Genomic DNA, 25,119 nt, shown 5'->3' with positions numbered 1-25,119 from the left:
GGGGATCCGGGCATCCAGGGGGTGATGTTTGGAAGGAGGCGGTGCAGGGGGGGGTTCCTAGGAATTCGGGGAGGGATGTTGCATGAATTGGGAAGGGTCCCCAAGTTTCTGGGTGGGTCCTGGGGTTCCGGGGGGGGGTCCTAGGTTCTCAGGGCGGGTCCGAATATGGGGAACGCGGTTTTCCGAGGGGGAGAGGGGAGGGAGGGGTGTAGGGCAGCCCCGCAGCGCCGGGGAGGAGGGGGGGGGGGGGGGGGGGGTGGGAAATCAGGATGGGAGGGAAACAGTAGGCAATAATGAAGAAAGGCATGAGATGAAAGCAAAAACTAACCAAGTAGATAAATCCATAGAACAGAATCAGAAAACGTCTGGATGCCAAAATTAAAAACAAAATTAAACATCAATACATCCTTTTTCCTGTTGACATGCATAAAATCCATTTCACTAAACAAATTCAGACTTGATCCAAAAGCTAAGCAGTTCATTTTTAAATAAGCACACAAAGCTCAACCGTACACGTGCAAGCATTTTTCTTAGTGTGACATTAGAATTGGATGTGCAATACGATTATACACATAATTTTAAAAGAAATTCATAGTAAAACTAATTTTAAATACTTCCATATATCACTCCCCATACGGTCATCTTTCTGAGTTTTCTTAGTGGAACAGAGACCTCATGGAGGGGACTAGGTACACAAACTGGTCACAGGACAGTAGATATGCAAAACCACCTTCCAATTTTTTCCTGCCCCTGAAGTATATTAGGGAATTCACAGTTCGGATGCAAAGCCTTTCTGCAACATTTAGAGCTGAAAAGACCTTTACACATTCCATTAATGATCTACATCTTCCTCAACATTCATGCCTTTCAGAAGATCAAATGAAATTATAGGTACAGTCAAGTAGGCCAACTTAGATCTATTTTGTTAAATGCATAAAAAAGTGTTTTTAAAAATGAGGATATGTTTGCATAGTAAGCAAGAAGCAAAAGTAAAAGCTTTGGTTAAAAGCAACAGAGACTAAAATACACCAGCACAAATACTTTAATATCCTACTGGAAAGATTTTTATTTTTTTTTTATTTACACCCTATAATTTCCCAATGATTAGGTATCACCAACGTTAATTTAATCGTGTTTACCAAACTGCAATTTCAGTGTACTTTTGAAAAAAAGTAATTTTCACTATTCTCACAAAGATGATATTCCACATTAGAAGGCAGCATATTCTGGAAGATTAAGTACAGGCTGTAAGGCAGGAATTGAAATCCTCTTTGCAAGGTGGAGAGTAGCACATCCTAGTTACTTCTGTGTGAGGCTCCCATGCTGCAGATGTGTGTACTCACCTAACTCACTGACTACAAACTATCCCTCTGTATAAGGGTCATAACATGGGAAAACCTCTGCCCCAACAAAACCTTCATCATGCCTATGCATTTACAATAATAAAAAGCAAACAAAAATGTTGAGCAGCTGAGGATGGAGGTCAACACAGATGTAAGAAAAATACACTGACATTCATAATGCCAGAATATTATAACAAAAATACTAATCGAAAAAAACCTCAACAGGCTGAAAACAAGACAAATTTAAGATACATAATTTCAAAGTCAAGAGGAAAAGGCTTGACAGAGCATAGAAAAAAAATCACCATTTCTTATATTTTTTGAATAGAGGTTACCTTTTTCTCTTGGTAACCAGATTACTTTAGAAATACAGAAAATTACCATATAATAATTTGTAAAATTTACTGTAAAATAATCCAATACTGCATGTTTTTTTAAATACGGTGTGCATTCCAACTGAGAAATATTGTATCAGTATTTTTTAGTTTTTTAATCTTCTGTTAAGACTACTACTGATGTTACATCATCTCAATTTTAAATTAAGCTACTGTGATTTTCTTAAAAAGCCCTTTTATATGTGATTCAAAACCAGCAAGAATGGATGAGAGTACAGATTTTCACACTGATTTTAATACTAGCATCACTGCAATCTAATTTGGTAAACATGCATGAGTTCTCTCAATAACAACATTTCTCCCGGTAACTTCTGAACTCAGTGACAGTATTCTGTCAACTACTGAAAATGGACTTAAATTAATGATTAATAACTTATCTATTTACAGCTTCCAATATTTTTGCTTATTCGAAACCATTGTAGCATTGAATGTAAAGCCATGAATATTAAAGCCTTTCTTGTTTTGGGCAGATTTCTCTGAGTATCACATACTAAATCCAACAAAGCTTTAAAGCAGAACTGAGAAATTCAGAGCCCCCAGAGTAGAAAAGGGTCACAGGGTGGATGAGGCCCACAACTTCTTATAACACGACTCTGCAAGGAAGAACTGAATACCTTTGAATTATCAGTAATAACGCAAAAGGTCAAAATAACTACGAAAAGCTATTCTACAGATTTTTATTTATTTGTTTATTTATTTTGTATCATGATGGAAGAAATCCTAACTGCTAAAAAATCCAACCAACTTTATCAGTCAGAAATGTAAAGAAAAGTGGAGTGTTTCCCTTTAAACCAGAAATGCTCAGTATCTGGCTTGCTGCCAATTAAGAATGTGAAGCAGGAGGCATTTCAACACCTACACAGCCTGTAATTTTCCAACTGCGGAAGATTTTTCTTCTATTTCTACCAAAGAAGCTGCACCATAGATTTTCTTTATATATTAAAGACTACAGGATTATAGTGAATTATTGCTAAATGCTCAGATTTAGACATTTTTGTACTAATAAATACATTAGAATAAATGCTAAATCCTTTCTTTAGAGTCACAGTGAGCTCAATGCAATGAAGGTTCTATTCCTTTATTAACAGTGACAACTAGGGAAGAACTCGGCAGAGCCCTATACTTAGAAGCAATTTAGCTCAACCTCTTTAGTGCTAGCAAAAAATCCACCTAGATAATATCATTTAAATATAAAACTTCAGGACTCATCTTCTGAGCTCATCCTACAGGAGATCCCAGTGACTTTCCAGTGGTGGGAATCCTCACCCAGGGGGGAAAGCTCTCGTGCCTGAACACTTCTAATACCTACTGCAACACCAGCTGCTGGCTGCCAGCCGGTGGTACCAGAGCTGGTCTGGCTACAGGGCTCACTCAAGAGCTGGTACTTCTTAATCTCAAGGTAGCACTAGGGCTCTCTCTCTAGCCCCTGCATTTGGTTTTACTTGGTTTTTTTCTACTTTCATAAAAACGAAGTTTACATTATATCTGGGATTCCCCGAGACTGGAGAAAATCCTCCTAGAAACCATTTACAAATATGAAAAGGGCAAAAGAGTGTCTGGGAGTAGTCAAGCCTGGATTTGTGAAAATGCAAATCGTGCCAGACCAACAAACTTGACACGCTTCTACAATAAGGTGACTGGCCTGGATGGTGGAAGTTGTTTAACTTTAGCAAGGCTTTTGACTTCATCTCCCATAATATCCTCAGAGATAAATCCAGGAAGTACAAAGTAGATAAATGGAAAGTGATGTGGGTGAAAGCTGGCTGAGCTGTGAAGCATAAAGGGTTGTGATCAATAGCAAGGTAGCCAGCCACCAGTGGTTTACCTCAGAGGTCTACATGGGAGGCAATACTGTTTAATGTTTTCATTAATGGGATGACGGGACAGAATGCACCCTCAGGTAGTATGCAGATGACACAAAACCAGGAGGAGGGGTTGCTAGACCAGACGATTTTGCTTCCTCAACAAGCTGGAGAAACAAACCAAAAGGGATTTTATGAAGTTGAACAGTGGGAAATGAAAGTCCTGCAGCTGCGGAGCAATAACCCCACGCACAAGAACAAGCTGGGGGCCAGCCAACTGCAAAGCAGCTTGGCAGGAAAGGACCTGGAGGTTCCAATGGACACCAAACTCTCCAGGAGCCAGCAATGTGTCCTTGTAGCAAAGGCAGCTGACAGCATCCTGGGCTGCACTAGGAAGAGCAGCACCAGCAGCTCAAGGGAAGCAATCGTTCTTTTCAGCACAAGAAACTCATAGACAGACGGGAGTGAGTCCACTGAAGGACCACTAAAATGATTGAGGGATTACAGCACCTAATATTTGAGCAGAAGCTTGTAGAACAGGGATATTTAGTCTCAAGAAGATAAAGCTTGGGCACCTTATTGAATATGTCTAAAATCTGACGTGAGGCAGATTCTTCCCAGTGGTGCCCAGTAACAGGATAAGAGGCAGCAGGCACAAGCTGAATATACAGGAAACTTCACTTAAATCCCAGAAAAAAAGTTCATCAATGTCAGAGTGCTCAAACACTGGAATTAATTGCCCCGACAGGTGGTGAGGTCTCCATCCTTAGGATTCAAAATCCTGAGTTCAGAACAAGACCATAAACATATTGTTCTAATTGACACTGTTTTGAGCAGGGAGGTGAACTAGATGGATCTCCAGAGGTCCTTTCCCACCACAACTATACTATGGTTCTCATATTCAGGACAGGTGTTTCCAGGTTTGCAAGCTTTTAGCAAGCTCAGGGCAGACAATAAGATTTCTTATATTTAAAAAAAACACTAATTAAAGTAGATGCTTAAAAATCCAATTTGAGTTTAATTTTAAAAGCATTTTAAAACCCAGATTCTGCAAAATAAAAACAAAAAAGTTTTAAAAGTCCCTGGGTACTCAATTAGAAAAAATTGTATCTGGAAAGGGAATGCAGGACTACAGCTCCTTCTACAGCATGAAGAAAGAAGATTAGTCACTGAATGTTCCCCAAGAGTATATTACCACAAAGGAGTTTTGAAAAGGAGGAGACCGGTTTACGTCTCTCTCTCCTTCATTTGCACTAGCCTGAAAAACACGGCAACAGGAGCAGAATATAATACTGTAAAGATGACTGAGGCACAATGTTTACCCAAGCTGTACCTAAAGCACTGTGTTTATGAACTGACTTTCCTTTAACACTGTGGCAAACTCTTACCAAGTTCCGCAACATTGATTCGCTAAATAGCCCTTGTTGAACCAACCACTGGAGTCTGTGCTTTGCATAACTTATTTTACAAACCTAGAAGTTCTGATGTATGGATGCAGCGGATTACAGTGTTAACTCAACACCCCATAAGTGATACTATTTTCAGTACAAGATTCCAAAACGTTCTCTGCTGGTCTAAATCCGCATTGGTTGAAAACAGAAGTAAAAATTTAGCAAACTTCAATGAATGAGGGATTAGAACAACACAATAAAAAAAATTAATAAAGTATTCAATAACTAATAAGGTATTAGGAAAAAAGAAATTCACAAAGAACATTGTCAAACATTGAAAAAGGATGTTTCCTTGTCCATGTCCAGAGGTTGGGGGATCCTTGGAGATATTCAGAACTCATCTGGACAACGTCTTGAGCAACCTGATCTAACACTAAACTACATTAGACTTGCAAGTCAGCCCTGCTTTGAGCAGGGCATTGGACCAAATGACCTCCAGAGGTCCCCAACCACCTAAACTATTCTGTGACTGTGATTCATAAATCCTAAACTTAATTTCCCATTGATAGAAAAGCTCAGTATCTGATAGGATTTAGCCTAAAGAATAATGATTCAATAGCAATTCTCCTTCCAGGTTTCCTGTTCTCCTGCACAATATACTGGTTGCCAAGGCAAACAAGAAATTCAGATAAATATTTCTGTACATAACATTAAAGTGTTTGGCCCGTAAGACTTTCTTAGAGAATCTTCTTTGCTTTTATTGTGAAGATTTTTATATAGGGATCTGTCCTATGCAGACAGGGAGATGCAGACTTAAAATTTATTAAATTGCTTTCTACATACTACCCTTGCTAAGTAAAAACTAACATTTTACAAGTTATATTTTTTAACTTTGTACAATTTTAGGGCTTTGATAAAATAAAGGGGAAAAATTCTAGACAGTAAAAATGTCTTGAAATCACAAATATTGAATGATTTTAAGACCAATTTTCATTTCATTTCAAGGTGAATAGTCCTTTGGTAAAATACAACCTGGTATTTTCTGTAAAAGTACAATGCTTTCTTAACACCGGTGTAAAGCAGTAACTTTACGTTTATGTTACATATGCTCACATTTTCTGTACACTTCTGTAAACATAAATTAGATGTTCAGATACTCCTGTTATATATTTGACATATGCTGGTAATAAGTATATTAGACCCAGGCCAAGGAAAGATCTGTCTTTTCATTAAGATAACTTCCTTCAGTGGAGCAGAGACTGAGAAGCTTGAGCTGTACAAATCTTAACACAGCCTTGAGACTGTACATTACATAGGAGACTTTATAGACCATATAAGTGCTGTATAAAATTCTTTGTACATTACCCTCTACCATGTCTCAAATGACAAAAAAAAAAAAGGTACCTGGAAATAAAAATTATGTTTTATCTGACAATTTGCCCTAAGATTTGGTATTGTAAAGATACATGACATATTTGGGGTATATTTTTAAAAACAAATACCTGATGTATCAAACTTCTTAAATTTCTGGCATTGTACAGTAACTGCTTAAAAAAAAAAAAAAAAAAAAAAGAGTTCCTTCTCAAAAAAAAAATTACTCATTTAGACACACATATACATCATTATAGCTCTATGTATCATAATAACTATTTTATATATAATAACCCAATCTTATGTATTAAAATACAATATTGGGGCTCCTAAGCTGAAAGTGAAAACTTTCTTGTCTGTCAGAAAACCTTCTGAAGATCACAGTCAGCTGGGCACCATATGCAATAGCTGCAAAGCTTATTTAAATTGTCCTAGAAACCAATGGCCTTCTTATGTATGTACTAATACACTGTAACATTTATCTATGCAAGCCTTCACATATATAAAATTTATGATAACATGCAAGATTCAAGAACAGGGATATAAATCAAACTGTACCTAAGTTCAAGATTGTGACAGGGCCGAAGAAGCATTAAGCAGCTTCTGCCTTTTAACCCTTCCCTCCTCCCGTTATCTGTCTAGCCAGAGCAAATAAAAAAAACCACACTTGTATTTTTAGGCTTCTATAGTTTTGCTGAAAATAAGATCGAATAAAATGAATCTGGAAATGTAACTCCTGATTAATATAATTTTCAAGAAGTCAGAAGTCTTGATATCACCCTATGAACATCTCCTTGCAACTGACATTGTAACCCTTTTCTATTAAAATCTCATTTTCAAAACCACTTTCTCATCCTGATCTTCCACTTCAAATATATGTGCCTGTGGTTATTTTACTGCACATCTGAATAATGTCTACATAATCTATATATTAAAAAAGAAGAAATTAACCTCTCTTAGTACGTATCTGAACACATACCATTACACACGGGAATTCTAGTGCAATTACACTATGAGTGGAAAACCCAGATTTAGCTGAACACTAATTTGTATTCATAGTAACCTTGTCTACCAGGATGAGTATGGTGAACTGAAGTTTCTTATTTGTGTTTGCTTACTGAACAACTGCGAAACAGAGAAAGGATTTCCAATTCATACAAATACTTCTTTCTGTTCCTGAGCCAAAACAAATATACTATGATGACACAATTTCATCTTCCTGATATCATCAGTTTCTGTGAGGTTAGACAGTAATTACTATGAAGAAAAATACTGAGCTTTTCTCCTTTGAATTTTAAGAAAAGTTTGAAGAATATAAGAAGTGCCTCAAAAGGAACACATTTTTCCTCCCAAATATTATCCTAGTATCACAATTACTATCTCCTACAAGATAAGTGTTTCCTCTTCCTTAGATGACTTATAACACCTACTGCATTTTTATGGTCTCTGAGTAGAATTCATCTTGGGGTTTTTTATTTTGAGTCTAAATTAGAAAAGTAAAACCAGTCTTTTCACCCCAAGATCAAGATAATGCAATTTCCAGTTCCTAGATGATACAACAAAAATGAGCCAGTAGCTGATATTATTTTCTCTTCTGCCCAGTCCTCATTCATTCAGAATTTATAATTTTTCACTATCAACAAGATCTGTCTTTTCACAGCATGCTTAATTTTTCTGAAAAAGTACAAGGCCAGTAATTATTCTACACAGAAAGTGAGAGAATAAAAAGTCACAGATGCTAACCAAATTCTAGAAGGGCAAATTACTTCTGGAGACCTAAATTTATCTTATAGTCTAAATTAGACACAAGATCTCTTTTAATTCTCCAGTCTTAATTTTTTGTATCAGTGTATTTCATCCACAAGGGTAGCTATTTGTGGCATGAAGGAGATGAACACTTCAAATGACCTAACAAGTATTAAAATCTACTTAGTCTTCTTCAGCTCATGGGTCTTATAAGTGTGAGGCATTATAAACAATAGATTGAAAAGCTCCCATGTTATTACTTATCTGCGTGTATTTCTATCATGCATTCTCATCCTTTCGGATGATAACATATTCCATCTTGTACCAATTCTTTTTTTTTTTCATAACAACTCTATTTCAATAGTTGTGGAAGTCTTCTCAGAAATTATTTAAGGATTCTTGATCCAGAAAGCACTATCTGTACATTTCAACCTCTCCTTTACAGATTAGCAGGTCAAAAAAAAAAAAAATTGTCTATCTTTTCAAGATTTATTGACTGCTCATAACAAAAAAATAGCACTTCCCTTCACCTCAACCCTTGCTATGAGTCATTTAAAACTGAACTATGCTCTACTAATTCCATTAGGAACTCCTCTGCATACCATTAGGAAAAGCACATCAAAGATCAGGAAAGCAAGCGTTACTGGTCTATTTCTTTGTATTTGCATTGCTTCATACTACACAGAAAAGACTGTTTTAAGAGTTTGTTTTATATTGAACACCATGGTAAAAGACTGAAATAACCATAACCTTCTAAGACTTACAGTACAAGCAGGACTTTTGAGACATCTTCCAAAACATTCAGACTTTTTAGAATAGGCTTTTAAGATCCAGAACAACTGCATCAACCACTCTAAAATAGACAAACGGTACACTAAAACATACTTTGTACATGAGTTGACCTTCCATTTTCAAAATTATACAGAACGGATCAAAAGAAAACGCAAAAGACAAGTAGAGATATTCTAAAGCACACTGAGTACAGAATGAATGTAAGGACAGTGAATGAATGAAAAACTGCCAAGAAAAGAAAAATAAAAAAGGATACAGACACTGAACCCAAGGGTTTGAAGCTATTGCTCACAGCATTTCCCCCAATATGCAAGAGAAATATATCTACATATCTGTAGGGATAGAAATATATCTATATATCTATAGGATTTAAGTTGATATAATATACAATAATCTAAGCTGAATTAATGTTTCAGTTTGAAAACCATGGGAGTAAAATTGTGAACACTGAAAAGTACATGTGAAATTTTAGAAATTCTTTTGAAACTTTAGCTGTAGAAGCAGCTCTATTTTCGCAACAAAGAAAATGAGATTGTGATCTTTAGTGTTAACTTCAACCAGTTAACACTAAATTTCTATCAAATTATTGCTGTCATACTCAAAGGGCCTGGGGACTCAAGGGAAAAAGAATAATTAGAAAACAAACACAAAACTGTGAATTTACTCCTCATATAAGCTAGCTTTTAGACAGATCAGAATTGGAAAGCCTTGCTTATTCGCCTTTTGTTCATTATTCAAATATTTTCAAGTAGTATTGAGCATCTCCTTGAGACTGAAGCAGTTATACGCATCAGCAACACAGTGTCAGCCAACTCTAGTGTCGTTTCCTCATCCATCAGAAGCAACCATACATCAAATTCAGCTTTCTGAGGTAAACATGCAAGTAACTAAAAATTACTTCAATTCCAAGCTGTTGCTGATTCACGTTGTGTCAAACAAAAAAGTGCTTTACTTGATTAATGTTCACTTTGGAAAGCAGAATGCAATTCAGCTACTTAATTAAAGTGAAGAAAGAGTGAAAGTCATGTCTCAGAAATATCTGAGATTTGTTCCATTGATGGTATACAGCTTGGAGTGGACAGATAATCAAAGGTAATGCAATTAACATAATAAACAAAACTGAAGTGATGACACAAGTCTTGCAAATTTCCAGCTCTCTGGAAAAATAATTTCAAAGAGCAGATAAAAATGAGTATTATATATAAGGAGAATTCATTTGTATTTATATTCCTGTTAAAGTCATTACAAGCACACTATCAGGATCCTCCTGCCTACCAAACTAGGTTTAAGTAATTATAACCCCAATAATGTTCCCTACCTTCAAAATTACTACAATGATCTTAAAAAGCCTTTTGTTAGACTATTTTTTCCTCACATACTCATATTTTAAATTATTTCTAATGGTACAATTATCCCAAAAAGAGTTTGACATTCTGCAATGGAAAGAATAAATAAAGCATTTACCAGTAATTCCACCCACATTTCCTAAAATTAGTTCAGAGTCATCTCTGGAAGAAAAGAATATCTCTTTCCTTTGAATGCATGTCAAATATGCTCAACTGCATAGATCCTTCACAGCATACCAGTGTTAACCACCAGAATATCTGCCTTATTTGTTTACTACGTTAGTAACAATATCCATCTATGGAAGCAAAGGTAACATGGAAAAATGAAAATTACAGTAAGGCAACCATTGATACAATAACATTTACACACCACCTCCCCCCTCACCTTTGGATTGTTGGTCACTGAAAAGGAACAGAATTAACTGTCACTAAAAGGTGTGGGGCAGTAAATTTCTAGTCTAAACTCATTGTGGAATATTAAAACAATTTATTATTTTCATTAATAATACTTTGATTATGCATCTGGTATGGTATCCATGCAGTTGGATATCTACAGATAGAATTTACCTTAAGAACAGCGCACAGTGCTCAGAATGTCAGTTATTTCAGTGCATCCAGAACTCCAAAGTTCTGCGTGAGCATCACAGGGCCAACATAGTCTTGTCACACAAACTAACTCAATTGCTATTAAGTGTGTAGTCTCCTGAAGCTAACGAGCTCAAGGTAAACCCTCAGCTATAGTGATGAAGTAAGTACTTAAAGCCTTCAGAATTGGGAATAAGTAAGAAAGATACGAAGATCTGGATATTCATTTTCTTGATCTATCTACTCTCTAACACGTTGCCTTCAAGTAGGAGGGACAGATTAAGGGCTGATTAAGAGTTGGTTTTTCCATACCATGTACCAAACTCATGGTACAAATATCTTTTGTGTGTGTAATACAAGTATGCAAGGTTCAAAACAAGTTACAAGCAATCCTTAAAATGCACTTACATTTGGCCTTACATGGTGATAAGAGGAAATAGACATACTCTTGGGTTAAAAACTGTACTAAAGCAGCAGGTTACTTTTAAGTAGCCATCATTCTTTTCTCTATTGATTTAGCAGTTAGCACTTATTGAAGTTGTAAAAAGCAAAAATATACATAAATCTTGCCCTGAAGACTATATCCTAAATAACTTCTAGCTCTCAGAATGGCAGGAAAACAGGTACCCTAATCCTGAGCTTTAAAATGAAATTACATAAAGGAGATTAACTGTTCATAACAGAAGAATTTTGGTGCAAGCAGCAATGAGTCTGTGACTCATGTTTTGCTATTTAATATGGACATAAATCCTCCTCCCCCTCAAAAAGCTCAGTTACAATTTCAGCAGTGAAAATGGCATCTTTTCTGTTTCTCCGTTGAAAGCCAGCATTTTTATCTCAAGGTCTGCACAACAAAGCAAGTAATATTACCATGTAAATATGTATATTAAAGCAGATCCCGTTCATTTCTCTTTTACATATGTTTATTCTGTCACAGACAATACGACCAATTCATACTTACAACAAAAACATAGTTAGCATTTTTAAAGCATTTCCTTACTGTCCCTAGTCTAGCCTTCTCAATAGATTCTTGGTAACCGAAGTTACCAAGCAATTTCACTAGGAGGAAAAAGGAAAAAGGAAAAAGGAAAAAGGAAAAAGGAAAAAGGAAAAAGGAAAAAGGAAAAAGGAAAAAGGAAAAAGGAAAAAGGAAAAAGGAGGGGGGGTAGGAAGAAGAATATATACTACTTTGGGAAGTCAGACCACAAACTGGTCAGCTGCGCTTCTCATGCAGCACAGGCAAACAGTAAATCATCCCATTTTGCAGACATAATCCCTTGCAAATAAACTGTATTGGCATTACTGAGTGCAACAGCACCTCTCCTACTGTGCAGCTCTGTTTATGTCAATTGAGTTATCAATGCTTCGACTCAGCTTGAATCCAACTTTCCTGCTCTTCTCCAGCTGGTAAAGAGAAATGTGTTGGAGTTATACAAGCGGCTTTGAACAACTATTCCATCTTAGAATAAACTGATGGCTCCAGTGCTTAATGTTGTTCTTTGTTGTTCAACAATAGTCATCAGGGGGGAAAACTAATTGATACCCACCCAAATTAATTCACTGTTTTACTCAAGAAAGGTAGACTCAAAGCTTTTTATTAGCAGCATAACTGACAATTTGTATACAAAGCTATTCTCATGTGCAAAAAGAAAAAAACAACAGGGACATAATTAACAGTTTTTACGTAAAGCTATTCTCATAAGTGAAAAAACAGGGGCTACAAGATGTTCCACTTTTACCCTTCCTCCTGCTCCTGGACCGCCACAGAAAATCCTGTCGTAATTTTATTCAAAGTTACAGTGGACTGCCCTTTGAAAAAATAAAACCAAGTTCTATCATTTTGATTTAAGATACACTAGGGAAAGAAAAAAAAAAAGTCCTATTTTTTTTTTCACCATCAAGTGGAAGACTTAACTTCAAAAATCTATGAGAAAAATGCCTTCGGTAAAAAATGTCTATACTGACTTATTTGCAAAGCCAGAAAAATTCTCTTAAACTGAATGATTATTGAAAAATCAATAAGGACAAGAGGAATGGATAAATTGGGGTTTTTTCCCAATGTAAGAATGTAAGACTATGCTCTTTGAGGCTTCAGTCTTTCTTCATCATTATACATTATTTTGACTTGGTGATTCCAGTCACTTTTATTTATATAGTCTTAGAAAAAATGTAAGTTAAAAAAAAAATAGTGTCTGAAGATTATCAAATACCTTCCTGGCTACTCTAGGTAGATAAAGTCAATAAAACAAGATCCCTAGTTATTATACTCAGCTTGGATTCATACACACTTAAAATGACTCAATTCCATTTATGTCAGTTCATCTATCCCTGCTTACACACAGCCTGAATCTGACTTTCTTATGCTATAGTAAAGAACAGTGGAAGAACAGGAAAGTAGGAATTACAGAGAATTACGCTGGGACTAAAAATCAAACAGTTCAGTGTGTTTCTGTAAATAAAGGGTGTAATACATGAGGAGTAGATGGGCAGGATGTTAACTACCGTCAGAAACAAGTTCAAGAAAGCAGAGCAATTCCCCTCTGTCCTGCTGTGAATTGATACGACTGACAAGGAATGACTCAGCTAATCTTCACAGCAGAGTTGTACACATTCTCAGCACCTACAGCCACGCAACAACACAGAATAAAGAAAACTGTTCCTCAAACAACCGCTACCAAGATACGGAGGAATATATCCAGAGCCCGATATTTTTATGCCCTAACATTAACCCCTCGTAGGGTAATGCTTTGCAAAAAGAATTATCTGGCAACATTTATTTGCATGCAAAGGAAGCAAAGAGGTAGACTTTAAGTAAGAATACCTGCATCAACAAGAGTCCACTCAAATAGTAACATGGATATGAAATACCTGGCACATTTTCCTGCTTGTATAAAAGTACCAGCCAGCAGCAATAAAGCACGTATCTAAGAGACTTAACAGAAGTTTCCAAGTGTTTTTTGTCTCTTTTCTCATTCTGTTTTATTATGACTCATAAAGCAGAAAGACATTTTTCTTCTGTAGATAGGAGTGTTCATCTGACAGGCTATAGGGAATTAACATTCAATGGGAAACAACTCCATCTCGTCAACAAGTGTCTCCATGAGACCAGCAAGGTCATTCATGGAGAGAGAAGCAACTCCAAAAACTGCAGTGAATGTGATGAAAAACTAGCTTTAACAGACTGAGGCATAAGAGTTTGAGAACCCTTATTTTCAAAGCCTGCAGAGGATACTGTTGCTGTTCAGCCTGGAAAGATCCTGACACGGGACGGCAACAATACATTGCGGGGAGCAAGGTAGGAATCAAGATGTACAAATGCCAGTGACACGTTAATTCTCAAAGTGTGAGCTTCAAGAACAAATCAGTTATGTATCCCATCACTATCATGTGCAAATGAAAAGGTTCTTGCTCCTTTTGCATCACTAGCCTAATTTTAAAAATCTTTCCCTGAGGACATAACTCTGTCTTTGGCGAGAAATGCCACTTGTGGCATCAGTTTTGGAATCTGAACTGACCTTCTTTTTCAGGCACAGTCCTATAACTGTGTATAATTTAAACAGCTGGTCATTTAGGCATAAATTTTTTTTTGCCAGGCTATGTCAATAGAAATCCTCACAATAGAAATCACTTGCAATTCCCCACTCAGTTTGTCTTCAAGGCCTAAAGAGAACTTTTCCTATACAAAAAGCTGCCCCTTAAAGATTAAATAAGACACCCCTACTGAGGCAGGAGAACTTCTCAATGAATAACGGAGATCTCCTCAAATTCCTTAGTCTCAAGAACTGCCTACATTCCCATCCTGTTTTCCCAGTGTAAAAATTTCTGTTTAACAGATGAAATAACCCTGGTTTCTTTCCTGTGACATGAAACTTTGGGCTCTGAGGCTTGACAAAGATCCAGAGTCACTTTACCACAGTTTTGGCATTTTGACTACCAGCTGGTGGAACAAAGACAAAAACATTAAGATTATGAAAGTTAACTCTAAAAATAGCTAAATAAAACAGTTCTACAAGTATACCCCAGAGAACAGGATTAATTTTAAATCTCAGTGAAGCTATTTCTTGTCTCTTTCCACATTATTCAGCACATCAAGTGAGGCGCAGACACAGGCCCAAGCCTACAGTCGTAGTCCCTGACGTCCTTAAATTATGATCAGAATTTCACCTCAGTAAAATAACTTCCATTTACACCAAGTTTACAAAGTGCAGCAGTGGCAACCAATACGTAAGGGAGTGTTACCTGCCTCGCTTTGTGGAGATTCAGAGGAGTATCTAAAAGTATGAATGTAAAAATATGTAGCGTATCAGCACTAAGAATCATTATTCTGAAGAGTCTCAGAGTACTCAGGATTTTGGGACAGGTAATGGTGCAGGCTACTATCCCAACACTCACAAAACGAAGTGTCTACTACTGCTTTTAAGATAAGAGTAGCTGGACCAGTATGAACTGCTGCTTCTCCCTGCCAGCAACAAATGAATCCGAGTCAGAGTGCATGACACTATGACATGTGAAGGGCTCCCTATGCCTACAGCAAAGCAGTCCTCCAAACACCAGGAGTTTGCAAGAAAATCTGCCAGGAACTTGTTTCAGTCATTAGCACGTGACATCCTACTACAGGGCACCATCGTAGGAAAGTGTTATGAGACTCACCATAAATGGGCAGCTTGACTTACTCTTTCAGGCCTTTATACCTTTGATATATTCTAACACAAAACACTACATTTTCCCATCTACATCCTCATGCAATTTCCATTGCCTGCATCTCCAGGTCCTGACATAAACTAGCAGAATACTATTATCTCAGGCAAAGGATACAAACACAAATTAGTAATATTGAGCAAGCATGAGGATAAAAGCTCCTTCCTTACATGTACAAAATGTTGTTATAAACACTTGGGAGCTTCCTCAGGAAGGTGGCATAAAGGAGAATTATTATACTTACACATTAATCGTGTGCCATCTCAAAATGAACTGTGCAGCTGTCAAAGTTATTTATTAAATGCCAGTACTCAACTAAACAAAAACAAAACAAACTCAATCTCCTGCTGGGCAACATGCTATTCCTGTATGTGGTTTGTCATGTAGAAAGAAAGAGACATTGTAAATATTTAGTTGTATATTGCTATGCAGATCTTTTCTAGGAGAGCATGGTAAGGTTTCCCCAGGGCAACAGAACAATTTTTAGAAGGTATGAAAACCCACAGTTCTTTCAATTGTGTTTACTATTAAAAAAAAAAAAAAAAAAAAGAAGCATCCACACAGCTACCTAGTTTCACCTTATTATGTCATGCACAAAGATGCTCTGAAACATAAATATTACTGACATCTCCAGAGGAGAGTTTGACAATGCATAAGGAAGAGACACCACCCATCTCACTTATCGCAGCTGTCACGTAGACTTCCAGAAGTCCATTAAAGTCTCATTAAATACACTACAGCGGATACTTCATACTCTCTCATCATTCAACCAGTACTTGACTTCACAGATTCAAAGTATAAATTCAAGATTAGCGTAACACAAACTAAATCTGTTCTGCTATTGATAGGAGTGATCTACCAGCTGCGACTTCTCTACTCACACTCCCGCTTATGGTAGTGCCAGCAGTCATGCAATTGCACATTTTGTTGGAAGCAAGTACCTGAAACATTTGTTAAAATTAGTATAGATTCCCTAATCTGACCAAGGCTGCATGGCTGCAATACCATGAACGCTGGCTCACAACAGTTATCAGTAACATGCAGTCATGTAAGGAAAGGAGAGAAGAGCTCCTCTGTCTGATACAGAAGGAGCTTCATTCAGCTTAACTTCACTGTGAAACTACACACCAGGAAACCTTAGCTTTACAAAAACCATAAGCCAGCCAAACGTGGTGCTAAGTCTCAAAGCCATTTCACCCACTCCTGAGCACTGTTCCCACGCTGCTACCCAATTCCTTTGTGCTGGCACAACTCTGTTTTAAGGTGCTCTAAGCCCTGGATTACACAGTTGATGTTTTAACATTAACCATTATTTTCCTGGTTTGCCTCAGATAAATTCCCCACTGTGCTATGCAAGCACAAGGGCAAACGTAGCACAAGCAGTAGAACAGGGAGAGGACTGGCACTGCCATCTGCCTGCACTGACTGTGGCCTGAGCGACAAAACTGAAATAAAGATTTTTCTTTTTTTTTTTTTAAGGTTTCTCAGATCACTATATTAACTCTGCTCTGTATCTTTACAGCTGTTTCCCTTTCCTCAGTTGTAGTTTCAACTCAGCAAATACAATCAACAGAAGTATTTGCACAAATCCAAAATAATAAAAGTATGTGACAGCATCATTTCAGAAGACTATAGGTACACCTTTCACTTCAAGGTGAAAGAATCGATTTCATACACATCAATTTACTTGTCTAACAGAGTCACGGTCAAGCAACTAATTTATGCATCCAACTAAGTGGATCAGGAATGAAACTTTCATAAATTTTCAGTTGTAATTTACAAAATAGAAGACAGGGACTAAAAGAAGGTTGAAGAAATACTCTTTATGTTAGCATTCAGAGTTTGCCAGTCTCATTGCAATGTGCTTAGCGTGACAGCTGGATCTTTCAGTATACTAGCATCAGGACCATAAATCCAGAAACTATAAAATCAGAATAGAGTAGCCAGTTTTCATGATTATGTAACACTCAAAAAAAAAGATATATTTTTATTAGAAAATCAGCTCCTAAAGTTACATTTAAATGAAAGCTTTCACTTAAATTCAAACATGAATTGCCTGAACCTACAGAGAAAAGAAAAATCTCCAAAACAAACACAATGCAGACTAAAAACTAGAAGGAAAATTAAACAATCTTTTAAATAGTAGTGGCTTTGACAGTTACAATTGACAACACGTACTGTGTTAAGATGTTTAGAGCTTTAGAATACCCTAGCTAATCAAAGATGGCTACAATAAAGGACAACTGTTTCGGTTTTTTTTTTAAGACATGCTAAATTTATAGGCATTGAATTCTTTCCAATCTAGATAAAGTATCTATTGTGTCTTCAGAAACTCTGCTAAATGTGTTGGAGGAGGATTGTGTTGTTTTCTAAACTGACAGATAGGATCACTCCAAAACCAAAGTACAGTATGTTCCCAAAGGGGTGAATACTTCAATCTTCCACCTTGATAATTCATTATTACCCTGTTATTTTGAGTATGATAGAAATGTCAAGGCCTGTAAGCTTTAACACTAAGCAGGCACAAATAAACAAAAAGTAGATGAATACCAAATAACACAGTACACACAACAATGTAAAATCCCTAGGGAAATCTACCAGAAAAGTCCTCAGAAAACAAACCACTCTACAGTGTTTATGCCAGTAAGCACCCTTGTATCCAAACCAGCTGCACACCAGGCAAAAAATATTGATTTTGCTGTTGACTGTATGCCATAAAAGGGTGAGCTACAGTAAGACAAATAAAAATCAGTAATAACATCAATCAAACATCAGCAAGCATGGAAACTAAGACTCCAGGCAAAAGTTGATAGCAGGAATTAAAACTATTGTCACTGAGCTGCTTATTGTCACTGTCGTGGTTGAGGTCAAGATGCCCTGAAGTGGAATGCAAACTATTCAGTCGCATCAGTGCGAAGTCTGGCAGCCTCTCTTAATCTGCTGATGGTTTTACGATGTCATCAATCTTGACGCTGCCATGGTTGAGATGTACATAGCTATTTTGTTCTCCTGGTTGTTCTGTTGGGCCAGCAACAGGTAAAACGCAGTCAGAATACAACCCTTCAGCAGTTCCAGTTAGACCCTCCAGAAACTCCCAAGCACTCAGGCTGAAGCTCTAAAATACAGATCCTAGACACTCAGATGCTTCTCCCTCTTTAGGTACCTAAATCCATTTGATTTCCATGGCAAGTTCATAAACATCCCTGACAACCTGGTCTAAGGAAGCCCAGTTCCTCAACCAGAGTCAAGGTTAATTGACAGTACAACAAATGACAGCCCAATTCGCTACTGCACTCTTATTAAATTAGAACTTGCTCAGTCTAATTGCAGAATGTTACCTAATTAAAACTGAGTACTCTGTGCAACAGTGACTTAAAACTGAAGCTCACCCATGCTTATACCATATTGAAGTGACTCCGGCCACCAGGAGAGGTACTGAGTCCTTTCCTTTTTCTTCCACAACTGTTTGTGCATCAACATGATGAGCCAAATCAAGGAGTGATTTAACTACTAAACATACAACAACTGCATTATCAGCAGACTGGAGTCCCCAAGTGCAAGGGTGGGGAGGAGACATTGGGGACTGGTTTTGGAGGGAAAGAAGGACACAAGAAGAGAAGGAAATGGTTGGGCTGTTTTGTTCAGAATGAGAGCCATTAAAATGTGAGGACTCTTTTTGGACTTTCACAGAACATAATCACTAAGCATTAGCTTTGCTGCATCATACAAAGGTTTCACTCAGTATTAGTCAGCTCCATTGTACTATACAAGCAACACTAAAGATATCCTCCTTGGTAAATTAAAAGTCCCCAACTTGTAGATTAGGGTTACATAAATATGTGATAATTTAAAAGACAATGTGACACACTATGAAGTATTTTGATACTATTTGTAGATACTTAAGGCAAGAGATTTGCTTTTCATTCTTGTTCTTGCATATTTTTTTAATATATATGGAGATAGCATCATCCTTTCCAAATGGAGTGCAACACAGACATCATTAACAAATCACTTCAGTCTTATCAAAGCAATTTTTATAGGGAGATGTTCAGAAAAGAATAACATCAAGGAGAGTCCCACATAAGGGACAACCTGAAGGACAGCAAATAACGCATGAGAAAATGAGGCATGAAAAGACCAGACTGACATTACTGTCAAACAGGAACAGGCAGAGGTATTGTATTATAATAGATTAAAAAAATGCCAGTCAAGCCAAAAATACATACTTTTGTACATTATATAAAAGATACTACTTGTGTTACAGGCAGCTTTTCAACTCTGCTTGCTTATACTCCAATCAGCACAGGGAAGACAATATACTATTTAATAGTAAAAGCTTCCACTGGATTATTGTATTAACATACCTGGACAATCACAGCAAGTGATTGCCTTACAAAAAGCTTACCAAGCAGAGATGAAGCTAGCTTTCAGCAATGAGGACAATGCAGAGACAAAAAATGAAAACTTCATCACAAGGAAAGGAATATTATGTGCCCAGAACAGCTGCTCCCGTAGAGCGAAAGCAGATGAAGATGTCAGGAGAAGTTCAAGGCCAGGTTGAAAAGCAATTAGTAAGATGAAAGATACGAAGTGGAACCTTTTACCCTTTAACAAGGCAATGATCCAATAAAGACATACTGCTGGAAACATGATCTTTAATTGGGAAAAGAGCAAAGAAATTTGAAGCCACACAGGGAAAGAAAAAAAAAAAGTCAACTGTGCCGATTGCTCTGAGGTAAAAACCAGAATTGATATGCATCCTTTGCAATGATATGCACCACATGCAAACAGTTTCCCCTGTATTTCCCTAGAGTCAACAGACTGCTTTGATTACAGGAACTATCAGCAAAGCAGGTTTTAAAATTCACTATTTAATAAAGTTCAGCATTAAAAAAAATAAATAAAAGTTAGCATCAAATGTAGCATCAGTGGACAACAATGTTTACCTAAAAATCATGCCACATGCCCCAAAAAAAGAAAATTAAGGCACTGAGAATATGTCCTATAAACATTGAGGCCAGACAGACTAGAAGAGCACTTAAAATAGCAGAATAAGGAAACTCAGAGGGAGCTGCAGCTGGTTCTCCAATTACTAGGCATTGTTTAAAAATGCATATTCAAATCAAAATCCCTCAGAACATTCGTACTCTCAAAAATGACTTACACAGTAGTTGAAAGATCTGCATTTTAAACTATCAAAATTTAAGTTGTTCAAGTAGCTGCAAATACTTCAAAGAACAAGAAGAAGGAGGTAAAATGAAAAACCACAGCACAGGGAAGTATTGATATAGTGTCTTCTACAGTATTTGCTAAGGACTATAAAACTAATCTCTCAAGTTTTCTCTTCTGAAAGCCCAAGCACACACAGTATGCTGAAACAGCTCTGTTATCAGACTGTGGTAACTGCTCACGCCTTAGAGTGAATACAAAGTCACTGAATGATTGGTGTTATTAATGTTAACACTCAGGGAATCTTGAAAAATCAACTGCAGGGGAAAAAGAAGATGAAGTACAACTCAGTATTGGTGAGGGCCATATTAGAAACTCAGAAATGTTTATACATATACACAAGCATCCTATACCATGCATTTAAAAAACAAAAACAAAATAGTGCCTATTTTTATCTCGCCTATATGTTTTACAGAGTAGAAAGCAAAAAACTGCTACCGAAAGACAGAAAATAGAAGGAGTGAAGAGTAAAGCTGTAAAAAAGCTGTATGTAAGCATGACGGTCAGCAACATTTCACAGTAATATTTTAGGAAATACCTGAGTAGATAAACAGCTCTTTCAATATCACTGAGTTCTTCATCAACTGTCAATCTTTCTATTTCTTCTGGTGTCTGTCAAGCATGAAATAGAGATTATGAGTCTACAATGCTTTACTATTTCATAATTTTAATCTTCTTAAAACAACCCCTTTCCTCCCCACATATCCAGGGATAGTTCCATGGGTAATTTAAATTTAATCCTTGAAATCTCCAGCCAACATTTCAAATTCAATCCAATAAATCTCTCAGAAGGAAAAGATGAAATGTAATAGAAGTGCAGCTCTATGTCAGACACTATCACTATTAATCACTTCAAGTATAAACAAGTCACATATAAATTAATCTAAAGACCTAAATTAGGGGGGGGGTTGCCAGTTTACACTGAAAATATTAAGCCCATGCTATATATAATTTGATACTTTATTGCAAAATGACTGAAAACATTTTTTTAGTATCCCGGTGCTGTAAGAAAAAACAAAACAAACCAAAAAAACCCACAACTGTAGAAAATAAAACAGACACAATTCCAAATGGTTTTTTTAATGCATCGTTCTATTTTGAAGTATATACCTTCAGGCTCCTGCGGACTGGCCTCTCTATAATAGTTAGTTCCTGCAGGTCTTCTATGTATCCGAACAAATTGCTCTGACTAAAATCCATTTTGGAGAAGAAGATTATCGGATGCATGTACCCCCCCCCGCCTCTGGCAGCAGCCGCCGCTCGCTCGCTGCCTCTCTCCCCCCGAGCCGAGGCTCCGGCACCGGGGGAGGCAGGAACACCCCCTCCGAGCCGGCCGCCCGCCTCGCCTCAGCGCACACACTGCGGCAGCGCCCGCCCGCCCGCCGCTCGCCCACACCGACAAACTTTCTCCGCTTGCCCCGGGCGAGCAAAGCAAGGTGCGGGGACGGCGCCTTGCGGCCTCCCCCTCCCGGTCCCTCGGCGGCGGGGGAGGGAGTTTCAAGCCAAGTTTCCCCTCGTACCCGGCTGCCGCCTCCGTTTCGCCCCCCACCCTCCGCCCCGGGAGGAGGGACGGTCGCCGCGGTGCAGTGACGCTCCCCGCCCCCATCCCGCAGCCCCCGCAGATCGCGGCAGCCGGGCCGGGCTTGGGGTAAGCCCCGCGGCCCTCACGGCGCCGGGCCCCCTCGGTGGGGCCGCCCCAGCACCGCCCAGCCGGTCGCCGTGGGCAACGCGGCGCTACAGCGGCCTCCGCGGGGCAGAACCGCTCACGAGCAGGCGGGGGGCGCCGCCGCCCCCCTCCTCAGCCGCCGTTACCCGCCCGCGGGGCCTGGCCCCCTGCCGCCTCAGGTAGTCCAGCTTGCCCCACCGGGACCCCCCCCGCCAAGTCCGCTGCGGTCGCTTGCGGGGCTTCTTTTGCACAGCCGTGGTCGCCATGGGCTTCCCCTCCCGCAGCTGCAGCCTCCCCGGAGCGCCTCTTCCACCCCTGCGGCCTCCCCCGTCCCCTTCCAGCCGTGGTGGGACCCCCGGCCCGCATCTTGCCCCGCTGACACTACTTCACAGCAGAATTGTGCAGAAGAAACCTATAAACGTGCCAATTTTAATGAAAATTCCAAAGCGTCTTCTTCCCTCTGCTCGGTGGGGCCGCCCCAGCACCGCCCAGCCGGTCGCCGTGGGCAACGCGGCGCTACAGCGGCCTCCGCGGGGCAGAACCGCTCACGAGCAGGCGGGGGGCGCCGCCGCCCCCCTCCTCAGCCGCCGTTACCCGCCCGCGGGGCCTGGCCCCCTGCCGCCTCAGGTAGTCCAGCTTGCCCCACCGGGACCCCCCCCGCCAAGTCCGCTGCGGTCGCTTGCGGGGCTTCTTTTGCACAGCCGTGGTCGCCATGGGCTTCCCCTCCCGCAGCTGCAGCCTCCCCGGAGCGCCTCTTCCACCCCTGCGGCCTCCCCCGTCCCTTTCCAGCCGTGGTGGGACCCCCGGCCCGCGTGCTGCCCCGCTGCCTCTACTTCATAGCAGGATTGTGCAGAAGAAACCTATAAACGTGCCGATTTTAATGAAAAGTCCAAAGCGGCTTCCTCCCTCAGTGAATGCTTTGGTATTAATCTGAAAAAAAAAAACCAAACCCCCCCAAAAACCCCACCAAACCCCAAGGAAAAGCCATCTTTGGCAGTGGATTGTGAATCTAGAAGGAAGGCATTGCTTCCAACTCTTCGTAACTTCTCACTCGTCACCTGCACAAGCCGATCCCCGGCTCAGGGTACGTACGGCTGGTACTTACCGCGGGGATGGGGATGCTCTGGATGCTGCAGGATTTATCCTTCTGGCTCACAAATACAGGAGTACATTGGGGGTACAACAGAAAGTGTTTATTTCAAAATGACAAAGTGCAGGTATGCCATTTTCACCCCTGACTGGTAGACAAATGAGCATGGAAAATGCTTTTTTTTAAAAAAAAAAAAAAAGTAAGACAGCTTTGTTTGATGATGGTTGGTGATGCAAATTGCACACTGGAAAAGAATCAACACATACAGTTGCGCTAAACGTTTACTGAGCAAATTCTCGCAGGCCTCAAGGCAGCGGCCTTTGCAGTGTTTATATGGGACATAACTAAACAATCACACACCAGGAGTTAAAGAAAACATGTAAATATTGTACAAGGGCTTAGTGGAGTGGGTGCAATGTTTTGCTCTCACTGTGAAATGCAAGCACGACCCAATAGGTTTCGTTGATAAAGTACAAAAATCATTCCAGAAATTGTAAGGACTAGATAATACTATGTAGTATATTGCCCAGAATTTTAATTACTTTCGTTTTATGATTGGCAAGTACCTCAACTTTTATCTAGCAAAAAATAAACACAGTCCTTTGAATGTTACTTCTCTGTGTACCAGTTAGGCCAAATCCTGTGCTCGGTTAAACCAGTAAAACAGTAAAAAATTAAAGCATCCCCATAAATTTCAAATGTACAACGGAATTGCTAGCAGAAACATACAACCCAGAGTACATATAAATAATTAAACTGTTACATAAGAGAAAACCAAAGCCATTCAGAGTTTCAAGGCATGATGACAAATTAAGATGAGAAAAATTATTTTGAACATCTCCTTTGCATTCTCATTTTAACCAGGGAACATGATCAGACAGCAAATATAAAAGTAATAACTGAACCTAAGTCTTCTCTGAGTAGTTTACCAGCTAGCTTCATAAGGAAAAAATAAAAAGAAAAGTTTTATGAAATGTTGTCAAATTCAGAACCCTGACACGCAGACTTCTGCCAGTGATAAGTATGAGGAAAACATACTGAAATCCCAATCTCAATTAGGAAAATCCTTTTGCAAATTCTTTCACAGCCAATTTGTGGTTATTTCACTTTGCAAATAGTTCCCATGAATCTTAAAGATCTTATGAGACCAAAGACAATTTCTTTTGCGTGCCTTGAATTAGGAACTCGTTGCAGTTTTCAAATCAGGTATTTTATAACTCAGTTTTAAAGACCAAAGAATGTGGAGTTTAGATATACAATTAGGCAGACTTATTGTATTATGTTTTACATAAATTTTGTAAGCCACTAAAGAAGAGGGGTGTTTATAAACAGCTCCCTTAATACCTTTAAAAATCTGCCCTCAGAACTCAGTCCAGGGAACACTGTGCAGGCATGACTCCCATTAATTGTAAAATCAGTAGATATGTCAGAGAGATACACAAATATCATGGAAACGCGAATAGCAGAACAAAAATAATTTTTCTGTAAACTGAATACTGTACCAGAATAAAGATCACAGAAGGAATTAGCTTGCCCAGATACAATATAAACATATCTCCTTTTGACCCACACATTTGCCACATAGGAAAAAAAAAACAAACAGGTTGCCTATTTTGTTCCAAAAGCATACATATAGCAAGTAATCCTCTCTGATAGTAAATCTGC

At 38.7% G+C, this 25,119-nt stretch overlaps 1 protein-coding gene across 1 annotated transcript in view; it reads right to left on the bottom strand.

Annotated features, from left to right (window-relative positions):
* The window catches only part of PPP4R4 (protein phosphatase 4, regulatory subunit 4), a 74,065-nt gene extending 51,842 nt beyond the window's left edge, over positions 1 to 22,223 (bottom strand). The window contains exons 1-2 of the mRNA XM_014957652.1: positions 21,809 to 22,223; positions 21,237 to 21,310 (exon numbers count right to left, since the gene is read on the bottom strand). Of these exons, the coding sequence (XP_014813138.1) occupies positions 21,237 to 21,310; positions 21,809 to 21,925 (191 nt within the window). The 5' untranslated portion in view covers positions 21,926 to 22,223. The remainder of the gene's footprint in view (positions 1 to 21,236; positions 21,311 to 21,808) is intronic.
* Positions 22,224 to 25,119: the final 2,896 nt, after the last annotated feature.

This window comes from Calidris pugnax, unplaced genomic scaffold, assembly GCF_001431845.1.
Source record: "Calidris pugnax isolate Ruff unplaced genomic scaffold, ASM143184v1 scaffold211, whole genome shotgun sequence".
In the NCBI taxonomy this organism is placed as follows: Eukaryota; Metazoa; Chordata; class Aves; order Charadriiformes; family Scolopacidae; genus Calidris; species Calidris pugnax.
The sequence above is the reverse complement of the archived record's forward strand: the minus strand, read 5'-3'. Positions and strand labels throughout refer to the sequence as shown.